The following is a 22935-nucleotide window of genomic DNA, read 5'->3' on the forward strand; positions in this document are numbered from 1 at the left end:
GCGATTTGCGATTGAGGAATCATGAAAAATTTGAGGAGATGATGTTATGGGGATGGAGATATGCAATCTTTGCAATCACATTTGCGATTTGCGATTGAGGATTTACAGAAAAGTCAAGGATGGAATGGCATAGCGAGGGAGCTGCTGAAGATTTATCGCGTCGTGTTCTGATGCATATGGATCATGTTAAGATACTTAATTGGAGGAGTTTATAGCCACGAGATATATTTTCATTTAGCATGGTATTGGGATATTTCTCTTCTTTTGTTGTTATATTGTTTTTGTTAAATATTTTTCATTTCGTATATAAATATATAGAAAAATACATACACAAACGCACACTACCCAAAAACCCAATACCTACCCCCTTAATCACACATACCACCATCAAATACCCCTTTCACCTCACCCCCCTTTCCCATCCGAGATCATTCACTCCCTCTAATCGAACCATTGAGTATTTCATCGACCTATTTCATTGACTAAGCCTTCGGAAGTATCACTAATTCTCCTTCTTCTTCTTCTTCTTCTTCTGCTGCTGCTATTCTTTCCTCTCCCTTCGATCTCTGTTTTATCTCTGATTTATCTTACTCTGTAGTGAGTAAATTTATAATTGCATTTTTGACTCTTTCCTCTTCTCTTATTTTCTGATTTCGTGAAAGATTGGAAATTGAAGGAGGTTAGTTTTGTGTTTTGTGATTCGGAAGGGCAAGTTACTCGAGTACATATCCAAGTCTCAAGCTCAAGTCATAAGCTCAAGATTAAAATCTTCAAACCTACAAAACCTCAAATCAAACACCCCATATCTCTCAATCAATCCTCAACTCCCACCCCATAACTCTCAAAATTCCCTCACGACCAACCAACCAACCAATCAATCCATGTCCCGTACAACCAAAACCCGCTCAACACGTCGATGTTACTCTCCCTCTCCATTGCGAGACTCGGATCGACACTACTTTACATCCTCATCAACATTAACATCTCTTTCTCCAATTAGATATAAATACACATATATCGATACTACTTCTCAGCGCCCTGGATATGTGAGTGCGAGGGTTGGTGGGAAAGAGGAGAGAGGAAGAGGAAAGGAGGAGGGAGAGGAACGTTATACTTCTAGCTCTTCTCCTTCTCCATCACCATCACCACGTCTCAGAAGGAATCGCTCAATATCGATTTTACGAAGTGGATCTAGATCTAGTTATGTTCGAGAGTATGGCCGAGGGGATGGTCAAGGATATGGGGTCGGAGGTAGGGATGAGGATGGTCAAGCGGATACTCAAGAATCAAAAAGAGAAACAAAAACATCGATTTCGTATATCACTCCCAGTCCCAGGGCTTCGAGTCCGAGAACTCCAGGTCTAGGAGCTTCAAACACTCAATACGAATATAGATATACGTCAGCGCTATATCCTACTTCTTATCCGGTAGGGTATCATAGTATCTCTCCACCATCATCCCCCACAACCCGCACAACCCGAGTCCATATCAAAAACATCAACAACCTCGAAAATAGAAACATCAATTCTAATCACAATCTCAATCCCCAACACCCCAGCAAAACAAAAGTCAACATCTCATTTTCTACCCAGAAATCTGAAGATCGAAGATTCGATAGCGAACAAGATATTGAGGAGGAACAGAGAGGAAGGAGGAGGAGTAGATGTAGAGTTCGAAGCTGTAGTAGAGGAAAAGATATAAGAAATCGCACACCCACGCCTTATTATGAGGGGTTTGTTAGGTGTAGGTGTAGGTGTAGAGATGGGTGTAGAGATGGGGATGGGAATGAGTGTGAATGTCGAAGAGGGGAAAGGGATGTAAGAATTTGGGGAAGGAGAAGTCGTGAGAGAAGTTGTAAGAGAGAAAGGGACAGAAAAAGTGAGAGAGTATTGGAATACAAGTATATTTCTCCCGTTTCTGTTCCTATAGGGGATGCAGTTTCCAGACCGAGAGATGGAGAGAGAGAACGAGAAAGACGGAGAGGAAGAGGAAGAGGAAGAGAACCAGAAATAGAAAAAGTGGTTGAATATATCAATCTTGATCTTGATCGACATCAAAATCGAAATCGAAATCGGCATCGAGATCAAGATAACAATCTAGAATCGGATAGAGATACTGGGCGCAGGGGAAGAAGTATAACTCGCATTCGGAGTCTAGCAAGATCCAGATCCAAATCTAGATCAAGAGAAAGAGGAACTGGGGAGGGTAGAGAGAAAACTCGATATATATCGAAGCGGTCACTGTCGAGGTCGAGAAACATGCACAGGGATAGTAAGGAAGATATTAGTACGAGTACGAGTAAAAGGAGAACGATGTATTACATCCCTCATGTGTCTCATATTTCTCGCGATGATCGGGGAAGGGATCGGAGTAGGAGTAGAGGGAATTACAAACGCAGGGACACATCATCTAGCACTTCCGCTTCCACTTCCACTTCAACTTCCGATTCTACTTCCGAGGAAATAGAGCGAGAAGTACGAATTAAACGGAAATACAGTGTTAATGGTGTGTTGAGAGATGAAGGGGCAAAAGGGGCAAAAGGGAGAGGAGGGGGAGGCGGTGCAACCGGAAGAAAGGAAAGGGAAAAAAAGGCAAGGGGTGTAAGATTTATGATCTAAATTTTGAAGAAAAGAAGAGATCAAGTCATGAGTTAAATGTTGCGTTTTATTTTCATTGCCTATAATTTATAAGAGAAAGAGATAGATAAAATCGATGAATTATAAGAGATTGAGACTTAGTTATCGTGAGAGTTCTGGAACCTACTTACCGCACCTCATGACGTTTTCCTATACAGATTAAAAAATCACTAACCTTTTCAATGTAACGAATTTTATTTCCGAAATTTCAAATTGAGCAATTAATACTATTTCTTATCGAAAGAATTATATGATTTATTTCTTATTATTTTTGTTTATAAGTTATATCGTTTTGAAATTAAAGAACTTAAAAATTTCTAACTTGTAACGCTTTTCTCATATAAAATAAGTAAATCTTTTAAAAAATTTATGACTTTTATGTTTAATAGTTTATAACTTTATAAAGAAGATATTTAAAAATAATCGGGCTTTTTTTATACTTAATTAAAGTAATTATAAATCGATGATAAGTATTTTTTTCATTATTTTATATAAATATTTAGTAAATAAATATAGGGTTTAAAAGTTGAAAAATTAATAGTTTTAGAGGGGAAATCGAAATCTATACGATGAGGAGGTTTTAGAACTCTTACATTATAATGTTTTAGAATATAATTCATATTTAACTTATGCTTTCTTATATAAACTAGAACATTATATAACTATTTTAATTATAAATATATTTTTATTACGAAAATCTCCGTACTTTATATACTACGTGACTACTAATAATTAAAAGCTTTATTTCACTATATTAATAAATCATCTTTATCTAAATAAGCGACTCCGTCGCTTATTCAGAGTAAAAAAGATAAATATAATTCTTATAATTATATCTCAAGTCAATCTAATCTATTATAACTTATTCTTATTATTTTCTATTTAAAGTAATTAAGTAACGTAGCTATTCTCTATAATAATTATTTTGAAATTTGAAAATAAAATTACTTCAATCTGAATTAAATAGAAAAGTTCACGATTATTTTTTTTAGTTTTTATTAAAAAGTAATAAGCTTTAAATTAAAAAACTTACTTTCTTTAACTTATAACGTTTTTCTTCTACGAAATTAATATTTTTCCGAAAATTGAAAACTTTCAACTTTAACCCTCTATAACTTATAATAAAATATTTAAAAATCAATCAAATCTTATAATAATTTCACCTTCTAAAGTCCATAATATACTTTTCAATCAGTGTGATGATATGATTGGCCCAAACAATAAAACTGGGGAAACGCTCGATCGCTTTCTAGTGTGTTTTATACTAATCTGTCTTACTTACGTCGTCAACCTCTATACATCTACCAATTACACTTCGTCGCTCTTTCGTTCCATACTTGACTTTCCAGCTTGCTTGATGCAACGATTGTAACTAGTCATTAAATTTTATAGCCCATCTGTCTGTCACTTTGCTCCTATGGCCACCAGACGGCCTCATAAGAAATCGCGGAAAGGATGCACCGCCTGCAAAATGAAGCACCTCAAGGTATGTATACGTAATCATGAGCCACGCAGCGCATTCTGCTACAATATCCATAACTAACACGATCAATAAGTGTGATGAACGTCGTCCCAATTGTGGGAACTGTCAAGATCGCTGGATAACCTGCACATATCTGTGGGAGAAAAAACCACCACCTTCCACCTCTTCGAGAGAGAGTTCACAGCAGATGTCTGGTACTCATTCTCAAGTCGTAGTATCATCACCCGGTGCCTCCTTATCACCGTTTCACATGCCACAAGCATATAACATTGAAGCTCTCAAACTTCTTCACCATTACACGACCAATGTTTATGACTCTCTCAGCACTATTGTTCCACAGCAAAAAGTATGGCAGACATCCGTCGTACAGATAGCCATGCGGAACGATTTTCTTCTTCGCGGGATTCTTTCACTATCTGCTTTACACATTGCCCTTGATGGGTGCGAAAATCCTCAAATCATGGTGGCGGAGGCTGCCCACCACCAAAATGCGGCACTGGTAGAGTACCGGCGTCTCATAAATACCGGCGACATCTCGCCAGAAAGTCAACGCGCAGCCTTCTTGTTCTCAGCTTTTTTGGCTATGTGTGGATTCTGCTTTCTTCGCGCAGATGGATACTTACTCAAGTCAAATAAGGGCGATCGCGGCATTGATGAGTTCTTGGCTTGCGCCAACTTGGTCAGGGGCATGACTGGCTTGCATAGTCTGTGGGCGGAAAACATCTTCTCTGATGAACTCTACGCTACTCTACGGAGTGGTCCGCCTACAGATTTATACCCCGACATTGGCGGCGACGTTATTACGGAGCTGCGTGCTCTATCCGATCTTGCTACTCGCTGCAAGGCTGAAACATGTACGAACACATCTGAAGCTTGCCAAGATGCCGTTCAATTGCTTTTTTATTCATTCGAGATGATCAGGAAGATAACGGTGGACAGAGGCTCGATGTCACCAATTATAGCTGGACTTATGTGGCCTTCTAGAATTTCCAGCGACTTTGTCATTCTTCTGACTCAACGAAACCCTCTCGCCGTTCTTATTCTTGCTTATTTTGGAGTTTTATTACATCGGCTCGACTCGTTCTGGTTCTTCCGGGGGTGGGGAAAGCATCTAATCGAGACGAGCGTATCCATCCTAGGCGACTCGTACGCTGATCTACTTGCCTTCCCAAAAGCGTCGGTGAGGCTATGAGATTGAGGATCGGTCTAGCCTCGGACAAACTCCAGAGTCCAGCCTTCAAGCAAGGGTCAGGGTCAAAGGCTCATACGATGAAACGGGGTCAGTTCTCTCCACGATAATTTTTCAAACATTATACAGTAGAACTTGGTTATACTGATTCAAATAATTCGATCAACAAATCTCGGTATATCAAGGTATGTGTGTGGCTACCGTATTCATTCAAAAAATTGGCCATGCGCTAGCAAGGACAAATTATTTAAGCTCATCGTGGGTTAGGATTACGGAAATCATCAGAGTTGCTTGATTGGTTCAATCAATGAATTATTCATCAAATGCCTTGTATTTCTATCAAATACTACTATTTTGGGGTGCTTTACTTCATTTAGAGGGAAGCTAATTGGACTTAAAAATAATAATCCTTGCTAGCGTGTGGCCGATTTTTCGAAAGAATATGATAATTCAGTCTTATGTATGAATAAACAGTCTCGATAGTCCTGGATTTGGTTAGGTGATAAAAGCTTCTCAGATTTGATACATTATTTTTATCATCAAACTTGTACCAATATTGACAAAGAGGTCACTGGTGTATATAGTAGTACATAAAGGTATATTGGTATAAGTCTATCGAGATATTCAATATCAGTATAACCAGGGTTTACTGTAGTTATAGTAATATTCAATCTCGTTCTACATCCCTGCTTCGCATCTATGTTACGAAATACATCATTGACACCAAAAAGTTACAATCATCAATCCACCAGGACATCTAGCAATCCCTCTTCAGACTTCAGGCTCCGAATTCCAGTTACGCAAAGACATGGCCGTGCTTCCATGCAAGGCCGCCTTATCTCCCATGACATCGGATGGGTGGAAAATATTGAGTATGACCATTACGAAAAACATCAACGTTGCATCGAAGATGTAAGCAAAAACCTCATGCGACAACAGATACCCGTCATTTCCCCCGGCATACTCGATCAAGCGAAACACCGAACGGATCAGGATCAATGCGCTCGTAATATACAATACGTACAGCAGAGCCTCCCAGTTCTTGTTCTTCATCATGGATTTAACGGATATTTTCATCGGCGCGGTATTTGTGGTTCTTTGGAATCGACGATGGAAAATCGTCGCGGTGAGTATGAAGACGCTGAAGAAACCAAGCTGGATGGCGAGACCCGCTATCGTAATATGCTCTCCAGTCGCCAAAGCGGTGGCGGTTCCGCTAGCCATAATTCCTCCACCTGTATCAAAGCACCTCGAGATCAGTACATATATTCCTCACTCACTATCGACTCTCGGGAGGGGAACCCAAGCACACTACATAACATACCGGCTGCTTGACTCAAAAATGCAATGACATCTCCAATGACGAAAATTTTGGTCATCCACTTCTTGCGGATGGGCGACATATCTTCGGCGTCGAGTGCGACAACCAATCGTCCGAGAATCATGTATATCGACGCGGCGAAGAGCGCGGGTGCGAGCAGGATCAGAATCGTAGTGATACTGTAGATGGGAATGGATTGCTTGTTGGAATGCGCCATGATTCGGACAACGTATCCGATAATCTCGACTATTTGTATTGTATAAGATTGTGGTTTTGAATGAGGGAGGAGGGCGGGAATGAGATGAAGAAAAAAAATACATACATATACCGCCAATGACAAGAGGAGTAAAGTACCATGATCGCTTCCGGATCATCTGGTATATGTGATACAACGTCGTAGCTGCGAAGAGGACTAGAAAAATCGCCGCCGCTACTATATTCGGCGTGTAGCGGTATAATTTGTAGGCTGGATGGTCTGTTGGGGACGAGGAGTTGGACATTTTCGCTTTTTGTAGTGGGAGTTGGGGGAGGATGCCGTCTTTTTGTGTGATTATATTTGTTGATGAAGGGTTGAAGGGTGGGCCGCGGCGGAGGGAGAGGGAGAGGGAGATGGGAGAGAAGTGCGGTTTGTTATATATATAAACCACTGTAGTGCAAATAAACGTCTAGAGCATGCACTTGTTGTGTAGTATCGTATCGTATCGTAACGTATAGTATAGTATCGTATCGTATCGTATAGTGTAGTATTCCTTAAAACCCCAAATCAAATCAAAATAAACAAAATAAAGTAAACACAAATGTAAAGGTTGGATTTTAAATAGAAAAATACTCGAGAAGAATAGGAGACGGAATCGTCGAAAATACACATCCATATATGTTATATACAAAAGACACACAGCCAAGTCTTCAAGGTTCCCGCGCAGTCTTACGAAGCGATACGACTCAATGGGGAATAATACTGGGTTCGATACATGGAGTATTTTCCTCTGATTTCCTTTCCTCGGGTTTCCTCTGATTTGGGACATTTTTTCTTGCTTTTCCTTCCCCAAGGTAAAAATTGTTGATTTAATTTGATTTGGATGGTTGTCACTTGCTTGGAGCGTGAGATAAGGTTATTGGCGCGAAAATTTCCGTATACGTTAAGCGAATACGGGCGAGTGCGGTTTAGCGCGTGCATGAGCACTGCATTATAAATCAAAGTTGATAGATAAGTGGACGAGTTGAAGTGAAGGGGAGGAGAAGGGGGAATTGATCCGGATTGTTGTGGTTGTGACTGAATTACTATTATTCATTGTTAATTGGTGGGTTTGAGATAGGAGATGGAGGGATGAGAAGGGATGAGAGGGATGAGAAGGGATGAGATGGGAAACATGAAGGGAGATGAGAGAGATGAAAAAATGGAGATGGAGATGAATATAGATATAGATATGATGTTTTGATAGTTAACTATAGATATGAATAAAGATGTGAATATACATGAGTAAGTAATGAAATCTTGCTGTTTTTATAGAACTTCTTGCTGCTTTAAGCGAATTGAATAGATAATGAACTGTCCCCCTCAAATTGAATATTCAAAAGCTTTTACTTGCTTTTTATCAACTTTAATGATTTTATAGTATTTGAAGTATTGAAAGCTTTCTATAGATTTTAAATAGGCTCTAAATAAGATTTTGAATAAAATATAAATAAAACATAACTTTTATAATACTTTTATTATCTCGAGTATACTATATCAGAGACTTGCGAGCCCCCGGACTCCTTCCTTTTCGAGAAAGTATTATTTAATAATGTTTATTATTATAAATTTTTAAATATGATTTTGAATAGTAGTTGTATTAAGAGCTTGTAGGCGAAGTCGGTTTATCTTCTTTTAACTTCTTTAATTCTTTTAATCTTTATAATAATAATAATAATAATAATAATAATAATAATAATAATAATAATAATAATAATAAATTCCTAATTTTTACCTCGCGTACGTATTATTGATAATACTAAGAAAGTTAATAAACCTTTAATTCGTTTGAAAAGAATTATATACAAACTTTAATCCTTTATATAGATCCTATATTTGAAATTAGAATCATAAAAATTATATCATTTAAAAGCTTTTAGCTTATTTTATATAGTTATCATTTTTTTAATTCTTAATTCAATTTAATTAAAATTGTTTTATTAGAAAAGATGATTAATGTTTTTAGATATCGTGTTGTATTATAATACTAATAAAGTTAAAATTCATTCTAACTAATTAGATCGTTTGAAATGAGTCTCATTAAGCGAGAGTTTTCATTTTTATATAAATATAATACTATAGTTATTATAAACAGTAAGATTATTAAGGAGGTAAATCTCTAATGAATTTTCAATTAAGAATATAATTAAATTTATTTAGAGGTCTAAAGTGAAAATGTATTTAAGTATGTTTAATATTACTTACCCCTTTAATTATTATAGATATATAGAAGATTTAAAGAATAATATAAAAAACATAATTAAAGTCTATCTATCTCTCTCTCTTCATCTACCTACTATCTATCTTACTACTTAGATATCGACCGATATATGAAAAAGTCAATAAATAAACATATAAAGAAATAAGATATAATTATCTCTCTAATATCTATATACCTCGATTATTCTCTTAAAAATATATTATAAAGAGTTAATAGTAGTAACAAATAAATTAACGATACGATTAAAGAAATTAAGTTTTCTCGAGTCTATATACTTCTTTAAATTATATATAAAACACTAACTTAATAAAATAACAATCTTATAAATAGCTAAAACGAGATTCTACTGAATTTGAAATTCTCTTTAATTAAATCAAGTTTTAAAATCTCGAAATGTCTTTAATTAAATATGTCGCGGGAATATAGCTATAAAGCCGAGTGAAACTTAAATTAATAAAAGAAAACTATTAATGAATTTATAATTAAAATAATCAAAGAATTTAAATTAAGCGATCTGAGGACTTCATATATATTAAAAGAAAATTAATTACTTTAGGATTTTAAATATAGACATTATAGATTTAAGAAATAAAAATAAGTTATAATATTATAATATTATAAAAAGAGATTATAATATAGTAGTAGTAGTAAATTCATAATCGATTCGGTCTATCTAGCTATACTAAGACCATGGATTATAATATATATAACTAAATATATATTCGAAACTAATTAGAGTATATAATTAACTCTAGGTATATTGTAATTAAGATATATTTATTCATCAAATTCTTACTAAGTGATTTAGAATTTATTAAAGACATTCCCTACTAAAAAATCCTAATAAATATATAATATATTAGAGGCTTACTAGCCCATAGGCCTCTTGCTTTTTAAGGAAGTATAATATAATAGTTTTATTATTATTAACAAAATTTCAAAAGAAATTTATTAAATACTTATAAGCGAACTCAGTTTATTATTGAATTATTTTTATTTTTATAATTTCTATAATTTTCATTTTTCTTAAAATCCTAATTTAATTATTTTATTTGAAATTATATTTTATTATATAATATTTATGAGTTGTCTTTTAAAGTTACATTTTAATTTTTTTAATTAAATTAATAATCATATTATTACATTATAAAACAGGGCTGGGCACTGAATAGGGTATACCCGGGGTTACCCGGGGTAACCCGGGGTATAACCCGGCTGGTATTACACTCAGCTCTATCTCTATGGGGTAGAGTAATCACCCTATAGATTGCCCGAGTGTCCGGGGTATTTATGGGGTATGTAGTATATATTGGGGATGTTTGGGGGTATATTTGAGATTTGAAAGATTGTAGCTATTATAGAACAAGCTTTTTGTCGGAACACGTGACCAACAACGTGACATTACATGTCACACTTTACCCCATATATACATGAAGTGCATAAGTGAAGGTAGTACATATATATAGATATAGCAATTCCCTTTTTATATGAAGAGGATAGATAGAAATAAATAATCCTTTTATTTATATATATTATATATATATTATGTATATATATTTTACTAAGTCTGTTCAATATTAATCAATAATTGATTAAACTTAATTACAAAATGATAAGATTAAATCCAATAAGAAAAGATATCTTTTGAAAAGACAAACAAAATCATATTAAATTAAATTTACATACAATTTATATTAAAGAATTAAAATATTATATTCTTTATACTATCTTTTTGAATTATATATTAAAAAGAAATCCCTAATTATAATTATAATTATAATTTCTTTAGAATAATTTGATTTATATTAATTCTATCTATATCTATTATACTCTTATATATACTATATAAAATATGTTCAATACAATATAATATTGAATATTACTATTCAATATAATCTTTTTAATTCCTAAAACATTTTTATATAAAATAAACTTTATATTTTAAGGAAAATAATTAAACTCAAACAATTCTGATCTTACAAAATCCCAAATAAATATTAATATTATTATGTAAATTATTAATTTATAATTCAGATAATATAAAAAATAATAATTATAGAATGAATTTCGAGAATAATATAAAGATTAAATTAAAACTATTTTTAAAATTATATATTATAAAGTATTTAAATTTCTATGAATTTAACTTCTTATTTATAATTTCTAAATTCTATAATTAAAAGGTAATTTAAATTATATTAAAATTCTTATTAAATTTATTTTAAAAGAAATATTAAATAAATATATAAAAGAGATTGAGAAAAAAGTAGAGGATCTAAAATCGAGCTATTCAAATACATATGAAATAATTAAATCCAAAAATTAACATATATATTAATACCTATCTCAAATTTATTCAACCAAACATCTATATTACATTTATAAAATTAAAATTAATCTCATTTCAAATCTTATATAATATTAGATTATATAATACTAAGAAAAGATATATTATATACATTATATACAAAGTACACATATAATCTTTTTTAGATTTAATAAAGATGTATATTAATAAAGATTATAAATATAATAATAAAGAATATAATCTTTTTAATTAAAAACTTTAAATGTTTTATAAATTTTATAGAAATATTAATATTGAATTAAATTAATATAATAATACCTTTTCAATAATATTTAAGAATAATATTTTATTATTTTATTTTAATAAGATTGCTAACAAAAATCTTAATTTTAAGAATCTATTAATATTAATATAAATATACTTTGAAATTTAAAAAAGATAATAGAAATACTTTATTGAATAATATAATATAACATTTCTATAAATCATATAAAACAATCCTGAAAAGATATTTCTATAATAATTAGAAATCTTACTTAAATTTTTTTAGAATTCATAATATAATTTAGTTAATTCATATTAATCAAAATTAATACTTCAAGATCAAATTATAAACACTTATTATAATATTCCCGAATGTAACCCTATATTACTACAATTAGCTCTAATATATAAAGGTCTTTATATTAATCTACAAAATACTATTGAATAAATTAAGTATATAAAAACAATAAGTTCTTTTATATCAACCTCTATTATTAATAATTTATTCAGTATAGAAATATATTAGATTGATTGTATATATGAAGATTAAGAATTATATTAAGAATAAGACTAATCCTAAAGAATTCGAAATAGAAAGAGTTTTTTATTTTCTTCTTAAAATAATTCTTTTTATTTATAATTTATATAATCTTGAAACAATTTTCATATATTATTATTAAAATACTATATATACAAAAAACCAAATTATTAATTTACAAATCACTCTATACAAAAACAAAAACTTTAATATAATCAATTTATAACGGAATATGATATAAATAAAAACTAATTCTATTAATTCCTTTTTATATACAAAAATAATCTAAACAATATAGAAATTGAATTTAATAAAGTAATAAATAAACAAAACATTATCAAATATTAATAGAATACAAAACATATTTTATTAAATGGGATTTATTAATAAAATATATATAGCTGAACTTCTTAGTAGATAATATTTTGTATACATTTTTCTATAATAAAATTAATTCGAGTAATTATACGAAAAAATAATCAATAAAAATGAGATTTTTCAATTCGAAGATTGATATTTAACCAATGTTTTTCAAGATATTATTTCTAATACTAATATATTAGGAGTATCAATAATAAGAAAATTTTAAATATAAGTATTGAAAAAAGAAAAGAATATGAGATATATAAATAATGCTTAATATAATATCAAGTTTGAAAAAGACTTTATATAATTATAAGATAATATTTTAATTAAAATACTTTTTAATAATATTATCTTTTTAATTATATCAATAAACATTTTATTTCTTATATATATATATGATATAAATCATCTATACATATTATTTAATAACCTTATAAATATTTTAAAATAAAATAATAAAATAATTCTTATTATACAAAAATAAAAATATCCTTTTATATTTTTAAATCAAAAAAAGAAATTGATCATATACAATTATTTAATAAAAATAAAATTCAAATAAATTTATTAAAGATTTAATTATTTATCTATATAAAAATTTATAAACCTTTTAAATCAAATAGAATATAATATTAACATTTATATAATCAAAAAACTCAACAAATTCTATAAGTATTGTCAATTTCATATAAAATCCCCTGAACAGTTTAAGTTTATAATTAAAGATGATATTAAGTTTAATTACTTTATTATTTTGAATATCTTTTATATTAATAAAAATCTAGTTTTATATATCATTAATAAAGTAACTATATATAATACTATAATATTCGTATAAGATATATCTATTAAAACAATATGGAGTACTATTTGAAAATATTAGATTAATATATACCTAGAATTATTAGATTATATATTATATAATATAAATATAAATTTCATATCCAAAGAATTCAAACAAAATATAAAATCTTTTTAAATTAATATTCGAAAAGTTTTTATTAAAGTTTATAATATAATTAAACAAATTAAAAGATATTATTCCTTTATATAAAACATATACAATATATTCAAAACTAAATTGAAAGATAATAATCTCAATAAAGAATTAATATTACAAATGACAATAAAGATAGTAAATAATATTATTAATCTAAATAAACTTATACTAATATTACTTATATATGGAGTTTACTCTTAAATAGCATTATACAATCTACTATCTTCATTAATTTTAAAATGAACAAGTATATATTATCTTGTAATAAAAGAAGTATATAAAATTTATATAAAATGAGTAATTCAAAATATACTTATTATTTAAAATAGTTTAGTTATATATAGAATATTTAATTTATTCCTTAATTCGTTAATATAAGTATAAAGAGAAAAAAAAGATTGAATAAAACCGTATAGATTATTTACAATTCTTAATTAAAACTATATAATTAATCTCCCTTACAGCCCAACAGAATTTTGTATAATAATAATAAAACTGTTTTATAAAAAAAAAGTATTTAAAGAAAACTAATCATTATTTATTTCGGAAATACCTTTAATAATACCTTCAAATATTGAAAATTCAATACCTTAAACTTACAAATTATAAAATTTTATACAAATAATTAAACAAATATTTATATAAGTTTCTATTCAATATTCAATTTTTAAAATAGAAATTCCTAGAATTTCATTATCTTATATAATCAATATCAATGATAAATATAATCAGCTTCTTATAATTATACAAAACAATTGAGATCTAATAGAGATATTTATTATAAAGAAAGAGTAAAAGGTATTAAATCTTATAATAGAATTTCATATAAAAGAGATTATTATTATAAAAGATTTATTATTTAAAGCTTTACAAATATAAAAGATTAATAGTTTAATTATAAAAGATATATTTGAATTTGTTAAATATAATCTTCTTATATATATTAAAAGATTGTTTAATTTAGATTTTGTAAATAAAGTGAAAGAATATATGACAAATTTTTTATACAAATATATAATAATTCAAATAAAGAGTCAATTTTAATTCAAATATTTATAATATAAAGATTAAGTTAAAGAATTATTATAACTTTAATTTCTATATTAATAAGAATAAACATCAAATTAATAATATAAGATATTATATAAGCATATATATAATCAAAAACATCATTAAACCGAATCATATTAGTAAAACTTCTAAAAAAACTTCAGAATAAGTATTCAGATAGTACAATTATAATAATTAAGAAATTATTGTATAATATTATGAAAGTAGGGATTTACTAATGGATAATATATTGAAAATATTATTAATATAAAAGATATATGATTTAGAATTATAGGAATATAAATAAACAATATATTTATTTTGATAGATTAAGAATTTATGGATTTCGAAAATTTAGAACTTAAGAGTATAGATATTAAAGTAAAACTAAATGAATATCTGATATATAATTCATTTTTAATCTTCAATAATTATATTATATGATAGGATAAGAATTGTTTAATTTTTGTATAAAAAGGTTAGGGAAAGAAACTTATAAAAATTAATAATTCTGAGTAATATGATAAATAAAAAGCTTGAGATATATATATTATAATAATTTATTAATTAGAAGTGTGATACAGTTTATTTGTTATTATATAATATTAAAATTCATTAGATAATAATATCAAGATACTTAATAAAAGACTTGAATAATAAATAGAAAACCTTGATTTAAAATTTTCATTTATTTTCTTTATATAAGATTGTATAAAACTATTTATTTTTATTAATAAATTTTTTATAAATAATAAAGATTTAAATAGTTAAATAGGTTTTATTATTATATTAATAAATGAGAATATATTAAACAAGAATATATTCAAATTGATTAGGAATATTATATATTATAGTAGTATGAAAAGTAAAAGAGTTATATATAGTATATTAACTTTTGAAATATATAGTATAGTAGAAAATATATATATTAGTTTTATAATAAAATCAATTCTATAAATTATTACTTTTTAATTAAATTTACTTGATGTTTTAATTATTATTTATACAGATTTGTACTTATTATATAAATATCTTATCAAATTAGGTATAATAAAAGAAAAAAGATTTATGATTGATATAATAGTATTATAATAATTATACAAAAAAAGAAAGTTTATTGAAGTTCAATGGATTAATAAACTTAATGTTCACAATAAAGGAGCAGGCCAGTGGAATGCATGTATTATTGACTATGTAGATTAATTGTACTAAGGTAAAATCTAACTACGAAGTGGAAGTGATATATGCACAGTAGCTTAGAGCACGTGCCACAACTTCCAACACTCCCCCAGAGAGCTTACTCTCTCAGCTTCAGTAGTTAGTTTCTTTAAAATTCCTTTTATACGCCCAATAACTGATTGCTTCGAAATTCGTTATTCCTTGATCGTAGGGTTACTGTTTTAATATGGTAGACCATCAAAATCCGATCGTATGCGAACAGACCTTAAGCTTATCTGTTATTCCACGTGATTTTCTTGAAATCATTAATTTTTTTTTTTTTTTTTTTTTTTTTTTTTGATAAATTCGACGTAAGATGAATCCAATGAATCTGATGAAATAGGTGAAATGGGTGGATTCAGTGATTTTGGTCGATTTGGTCAATTTGGTCGATTTAGTCGATTTTGGAGCACATACCACAACTTCCAATACTCTCCCAAAGAGCTTACTCTCTTTGAAACCCCAGCATGTTCTTGAATCTCTCAAATATCACCCTTGCGCATGGTTTTGTTAATCCATCTGCAGCCATATCACTTGTATTGACATAGCTGGTATTGACTAGATGTTTTTCTGTGAGATCTCGAATGAAGTGGTGACATATGTCAATATGCTTTGATCGCTCGTGTAGATGTGGGTTCTTGGTTAACGCTAGCGCTCCTTGGTTGTCTCCGAGCATTTGAACTCCGCTGTTGCTCCCGATATACTGTGGTCGCTCTAAGTCCCTCAAGATTTGGGCTACCCATTGCCCTTGTTTGGTGAACATCGCCATGGAAATGTACTCAGCTTCTGTACTAGATGTAGCTACAGATGTCTGCTTCTTGCTTGCCCATGAGATTGGTCCACCATAGAACATTACTACCCCACCAGAGATGCTTTTTCGATCGGTTCTATCGCTTGCCCAGTCTGCGTCGGTGTATACTTTGATGGTGCGTTGTAGGAGGTCATATTCTTTGCAAATATCTGATTGAACTCCCCCAGGCCCAAAACGTAGTTTCTGTTTAATAGTTGACCTCAAATATCTCATAAGGTTTTTGAGTGCAACGCTGTGATGTTTGGCAGGGTTAGACATAGCTTGTGCTAATCTCCCGAGACCGAATGCGATGTCCGGTCTAGTGTAAACCATAGGGTGGATCGTACTGCCGATTGCTTGCTGGTATTCGTTTACATCAGTGAGCTCGTCGTCTGGGAGCGTTGGTCGTAGTTGGTTGTAATCCGAGATTGGTATCTTCCTTGGAGTGTGTTGACCATGGGAGATCCCGAATCGGGTAAGCATTGCATCCAGATACTCTTCTTGATCCATAGTTAACACTCTCTCTGATCTGTTACGAATGATGCGCACTCCTAAGATCTTACTAATCTCCCCCAGGTCTTTGGTGTTGAATCGAGCAGAAAGGTTGTGATAAAACCATTGAATATCTCGTTTTTGTGCAGCAGCAGTAACAATATCATCTACATACACTAGGAGAATTAGCTGGCGCGGGTGATTGGTGTATAAACACGGATCCGCAAGGCTTTGTACGAAACCCATCTTGGTTAACTCTCCTTTCAGAAGAAGGCTCCAATCTCTACCAGCTTGCTTTAGCCCATAAAGACTCCGAAGTGCATGTAGAACGCGGCCGCGACGAACATGAACACCTTGAGGGGGTGCTAAATAGATTTCTTCTTTCAAGTGTGATTCGGTGAACGCATTTTTGATATCGAAATGGGAACACTCGAGGTCCTCTCTTGCAACAATTGCAAGGAAAAGGCGAAGAGTATCGAGTCGAACAATGGGGGCGAAGGTTTCGTTGTAATCTTTACCTAAAACTTGGCTGAACCCTCTAGCCACTAATCTGGCCTTGAATCGCTCTACCTTATTATCCTTCGTCTTAACAACAAATACCCATTTCGTTGAAACTAGATTGCTCCCTTGTGGTAAAATGAACTCTTCCCAAGTGCCATTCTTGACCAATGAGTCTACTTCTTCTTGAATTGCAGCTTGCCAGTCTTTCGCGTGCTTTTTGTCTGCCATTGCTTCTTTATATGTATTCGGTATCTTGATCCCGAGTATTTCCGTTGCTGGTAGAGCGGTCTCAGCTTCTGCTGGTGCATCTGCTAAAATAGTCAAGATCTTCGAAGCAATTTCATTATTCGTCTCCTGTTCGAATTGATGAATATTTGGAATGGCAATCATGGCGTGCTCAATTGATTCTGATCCTGGCTTATTTAAGGAAGCAAGTAAGGCCCGAATGATTTTGGAGTCTCTCTGTTCTTCTATATCGTCGTCATCGCTTCTCTTTCTCTTCCTAAGATTGTATCTCAAAGGTGGTGTGGAAGTAGATGCAGATGTAGATGCAGTAGGTGGTAAAGTTTCATTAGGTAGTGCAATATCAGGTAATACACTCTCAGGTAATGTACTCGAATTCGATGGTGTATGATCAAGTGGTAAAGTTATATCAGGTAAAGTAACATCACTTTCTTTGTTGTTTTCCCCTGCCGGTCTTGTTAAATCATCAGCCACTTGTCGGATATTTCCATATTCATCTTCATCAAAGCGTGGTATTTCAGTCTTTGTTCGTTTTGGTATTGGCAAGCGCACCTCTATCGAGTCTGTGATTATTTCATTTGGTGATATTGGTGGATCGACTGGAATAGACGATGATTCAGGGACATTCTTAGGTCTGCCGCGAGGCCTGCGATCAGGTTCTATATTCTTGGTACCTTGTGATCCAGCTACACAGTTTCTGAGTTTGAGATCCAGATCCCCTCCTTTGTAGCTTTCGTCGATTGTAACACGATAAGAGCGGTAAGTATAACCTAGCTCTGGTGAATAAACCTTTATATGCTTGGTGGTGTCTTTTGAGTATCCCAGGAATATCCCAACCCTTGCTGTGTCGCGAAGTTTATCATGCCTTTGTCCTTTTGGGATGGTTTTGGGGTTGATATAGGCGTAACATCGACTCCCCCAGACCTTGCATGTATCGATATCTGGTAATGTGCCTGTAAATGCTTCGAGTGGGCTTCGATCGATTCCATTTGCATCTGGGCCAATACTAGTGCGGTTTCGAATGTATACGTCGTGCTCGACAGCTTCGTCCCAAAATTCTAATGGTAAATGAGCTTCTTTCAACATTGCTCTCATGTCGGTTTCTGCGGTGCGTATATTGCGTTCAGCTGGACCATTTTGGTGAGACGATACAACCACTGTAACCTCTGATCGCACACCAGTCTTCCATTCCCGGACGGCTTGAAGAAGCTCTGGTGCATTGTCGGTTCTGGCAGCAATTACAGCTACTCCTGTAGCAAGTTCAATTTCTTGCTTCCAGGCTTTCAGTAAGGGTATTGCATCGCTCTTCTGTTTCAATAGGATGACCCAATTTACCCTTGTGGCGCTATCGATAATAAGGAGAAAGTATCTGTGCCCTCGAATGGTCCTTGGGAAAGGGCCAGCAACATCGAAATGGATCAATTCTAGCCTTTTGGATTTTCGTGCACTTAGTTGACTTGGGATTCTGTTAGTCATCTTTGTGAGAGCGCACACTTCACAGACATCAAGAGTTGAAGGGACCTTGATCGGTCTCTGGAGTGTAGTGACTTTGTGCAGATTCCTGATTTTGTCAGGGCCGAGATGATTGAAGCGTCTATGCCAGATAAGGTATCTTTCCTTCTCCGTCATGGTTAATTCTTCGACTTCCCCTTTTGTACCATCAATGATCTCTGCAGAGAGCGCAAAGAATGCAGAATCTTCGTATCCTGGTTTCACATGCGAGATGATATACATCCCATCTTTCATTGTTGCTTTGATGATCTTATTATTCTTATCGTTTTCTGGTGTGAAATACATCTTCTTGAGACTGAATGTACCCTTGAGTCCTGCCTCACAAATTCTCTTGGCTGAGAGCAGGTTGACCCCCAATCCAGGTACATATAGCACACCAGCTAATGATGTCCTTGTTCCATCCTTGCACACCATGTCCACTGTTCCTCGCTCATCCGAGTACATAGCTCCCCCACCAACCGTTATCCTTCGTCGCGGAGTACGAATTAGACTTCTGAATAGAGAACGTTGGTCAGACATGTGTGAAGTGGCGCCGGTATCAGCGTACCATTGCGATGGGGATGCCTTACTAATACTTTCTTTGGTGAGATGACAATGCTCAGAATCAGACTCACTATCGACGACACTTTCAGTAGCATCGGAGCTTGATTCGGCGATATGAGCCTTGTGCTCCCTGCGTTTTTTGTCTTTTCGCACTGGAGAGGTGGATTGTCTTCTCTTCTGTTTGTGCTTTGAATCGGATTTCAAGAGACGCTTGGCGCGACGGAGCTGGAAGCATTTTAGGACTGAGTGGCCAGGTTTGTCGCAGAGTTCGCAAGTGATGATGGATGTGTCGGTCTCCGAGCTTGTGCTAGCCTTACGCTGGCGATGAGGTGGGACATATTTCTTTCCTTTTGCAAGGTGTGCCGAGTCTCCAGAGGTCTGGATCTCTGCCTCTTTGACCTGTAGATGCTTGATCTTATCGTCAATGCTTAGAGTAGAACTGACGACACGGATCATATCAATGATGACTTTGTACTCATCAGGGAGAGACAAGGTCAGGCTTTGAAAGAGTGATTTATCTGTACACAAAGCACCGGCTGAAGCATCCGCAGATAAGAGCTTTCGTCGAAGATCCTTGAGCTTATCCCATGCACCTATAATAGTCATATCAGGGGTATCGTCGAAAGAGAAGGTCTTGATCTTGAGGAGGTACTCGTCTGCTGCGATATCATCGATTCTGGAGTATTTGACGGCTAGATAATCCCAAAGTTTCTTTGCTGTATCATATTCGTCCACTAAAGCCTCATCATCGTCAGATAATGAGCGACAGATATAAGATAATGCACTAGCATCGTCCTTAAGAAAGGTGGCCTTTTTGTCGATATTGAGTCGAATCTTTGTAGTGGTACTGCCGCTGCCGCTGGAGACTTGAAGTTCTTCGAAATCCTGGATTAAGTTGTCGGCTGCTGCAATCCGTGCATATTCATGCAATGTCTTTTCGCATGTATAGAACCAACCTTTTCCTCGAAGTTGAATTCTTATTTGACGAGTCCAGCGTTCGTGATTCTCTTGAGTGAGAGGAGGGATGCGCTTGGAGTAATCCTTGGATCCAGTGTCTTCGTTCATTTTGAAGGTTCTGCAAGTAGAAAGCTTGCGTCGATGACCTAGGCGTGATTGATGGTGGAATGAAAGAGTGGAAGAGGAACTGTTTAAGACTGCGCTGTCCCGATTGGGATGTACTAGTGTTTGAAGGGAGAAATTCTCTTCAAGGCGGGGTAATTAAGAATAGTGAATTTTGATTTGTAGATAATGATTTTTGAAGTGATATCGAACACTATGTAGCAGGTGATGCTCTTCAGCGTTAAGCTGGAATGAATGGTCTTTTCAGTAATAACTCGTAGTTTTCTTACTTGAGGAAAAGGCGCGATGTAAGTGGTTACTTCGCTGTCGCTGCTCAGCAATCTGTTTGCTGTGCGCACCTCGTATGTTGACGTCGCGTTGCGTAGGAGCTTCTCGTCGTCAACCTCTCCTTTGGCAACGTAAGCTATTCAAAGAGCTTTCGGCCTTAGTCTTACTGCAGAGCTACCGGGCTCATAACCTGTTCACAATAAAGGAGCAGGCCAGTGGAATGCATGTATTATTGACTATGTAGATTAATTGTACTAAGGTAAAATCTAACTACGAAGTGGAAGTGATATATGCACAGTAGCTTAGAGCACGTGCCACAACTTCCAACACTTAACAATATTATTAATATAATGATGAAAGAAAATTCTAATAAAGTATTGAAAAGATTTATCAATATAAACATTTTTTTTTATATATTGAAGAATAGGTGAAATAAGAAATTCATATGAAGATTAATTAGATTTTTATATAAATAAGTCGGGTACCCTACTTTCGGGCCACCCCCCTTTTGGGCCACTTTTTACACCAAAAATGGAATTTTTAACTTTCTTATTTATGGATAGAATTCACTGAAAATTTATATATATATAATTTAGATCATTTTTAGTTTATCTTGAAAATTTCAGATTTTTAGAAATTTTCTATATTGAGATCTAGAGCTTTAAAATATCGATTCTTAAATTTGTATGGGAATCACATATAAATTTGAAACTTTTATAAAATCTTTAATAACTTTTTAATAAAAATTATTAAAAATAAACTATAAAATTTTATTATAATTTTACAACATATTTATTTTGAAGGATTCGGAAAAAAAAGAAAATTTCCTATAAATAGATATTTAAAAGAATACCCTCAAAATTACAGGAATTATTTATACTATTCTAAACTCACTGTATACTATATCTCTATATTTATTAATTTTTATTAATTTTTTTTTAATTTCTATATAGATTTAAGTTCAAAACTTTTAAAAAGATATATAGTTTTCTTTTAATGATTATTATTAAAAAGTTATTAAAGATTTTATAAAAGTTTCAAATTTGTATATAATTCTCATAAAAATTTAAAAATCGATATTTTAAAGCTCTAGATCTCAATACAGAAAATTCCTAAAATTTTCAAATTTTCAAAATAAGCTTAAAATCCTTAAATAAGGGATAAAGTAAAGGTAATAAAAACGAAACGAGGTTATCTTTATTAATTGATATTATTATTAATACTTCAACTATTAAATTAAGAAATTTAAGAAATTTAATTTTTTCTGTTCTATTCTTTAATAATTAATAATATTTAGAATTGAATATAAAGACTTTATATCCTATTACTAATACTTTTAATATAATAAAACAAAAAAGATCATTGTTCTCCACAAGGAGTAGCTAGCTCAATGATAAAGTAATTCATACCCACTTTTATTTAGAATTATATCCTAATTAATATCTATCTTTTCGAAGTTTAATCATTTATAAATTTATTATTTATTATTTATATATAATCAAAAAAAAAATTATATTCTCTTTTTAATCCTTTAATTTTAACATAAAAGAATCTTTATTTTATTATTACTTTATTTCCTTATTTCTATAAAAAGTAATTCCATTCGTATTTAAACAATTACAATATACCTCTTTTTCTCAATAATACTAATTATCTACTTACAACAACCTACAATCAC

General features: G+C 31.9%; 3 protein-coding genes across 3 annotated transcripts; 2 read left to right on the top strand and 1 right to left on the bottom strand.

Moving 5' to 3' along the window:
• Positions 1–881: 881 nt before the first annotated feature.
• EAF01_000979 (uncharacterized protein) lies at positions 882–2618 on the top strand (the record flags this gene model as incomplete). The annotated part of the gene is made up of 1 exon (XM_038909229.1): positions 882–2618. One exon carries the CDS (start codon positions 882–884, stop codon positions 2616–2618), a length of 1737 nt encoding a protein of 578 aa, XP_038776135.1.
• A 1435-nt stretch (positions 2619–4053) lies between these two features.
• Positions 4054–5311, top strand: EAF01_000980 (uncharacterized protein; the record flags this gene model as incomplete). Its single annotated transcript, XM_038909230.1, has 2 exons — positions 4054–4122; positions 4193–5311. The coding sequence occupies 2 exons, from the start codon at positions 4054–4056 to the stop codon at positions 5309–5311; spliced, it is 1188 nt and encodes a 395-aa protein (XP_038776136.1).
• Positions 5312–6079: 768 nt separating this feature from the next.
• EAF01_000981 (uncharacterized protein) lies at positions 6080–7129 on the bottom strand (the record flags this gene model as incomplete). Its single annotated transcript, XM_038909231.1, has 3 exons — positions 6080–6543; positions 6633–6875; positions 6952–7129. The coding sequence occupies 3 exons, from the start codon at positions 7127–7129 to the stop codon at positions 6080–6082; spliced, it is 885 nt and encodes a 294-aa protein (XP_038776137.1).
• Between the last annotated feature and the right edge of the window lie 15806 nt (positions 7130–22935).

Source organism: Botrytis porri, assembly GCF_014898465.1.
Source record: "Botrytis porri strain MUCL 3234 chromosome Unknown BPOR_001, whole genome shotgun sequence".
NCBI lineage: Eukaryota > Fungi > Ascomycota > Leotiomycetes > Helotiales > Sclerotiniaceae > Botrytis > Botrytis porri.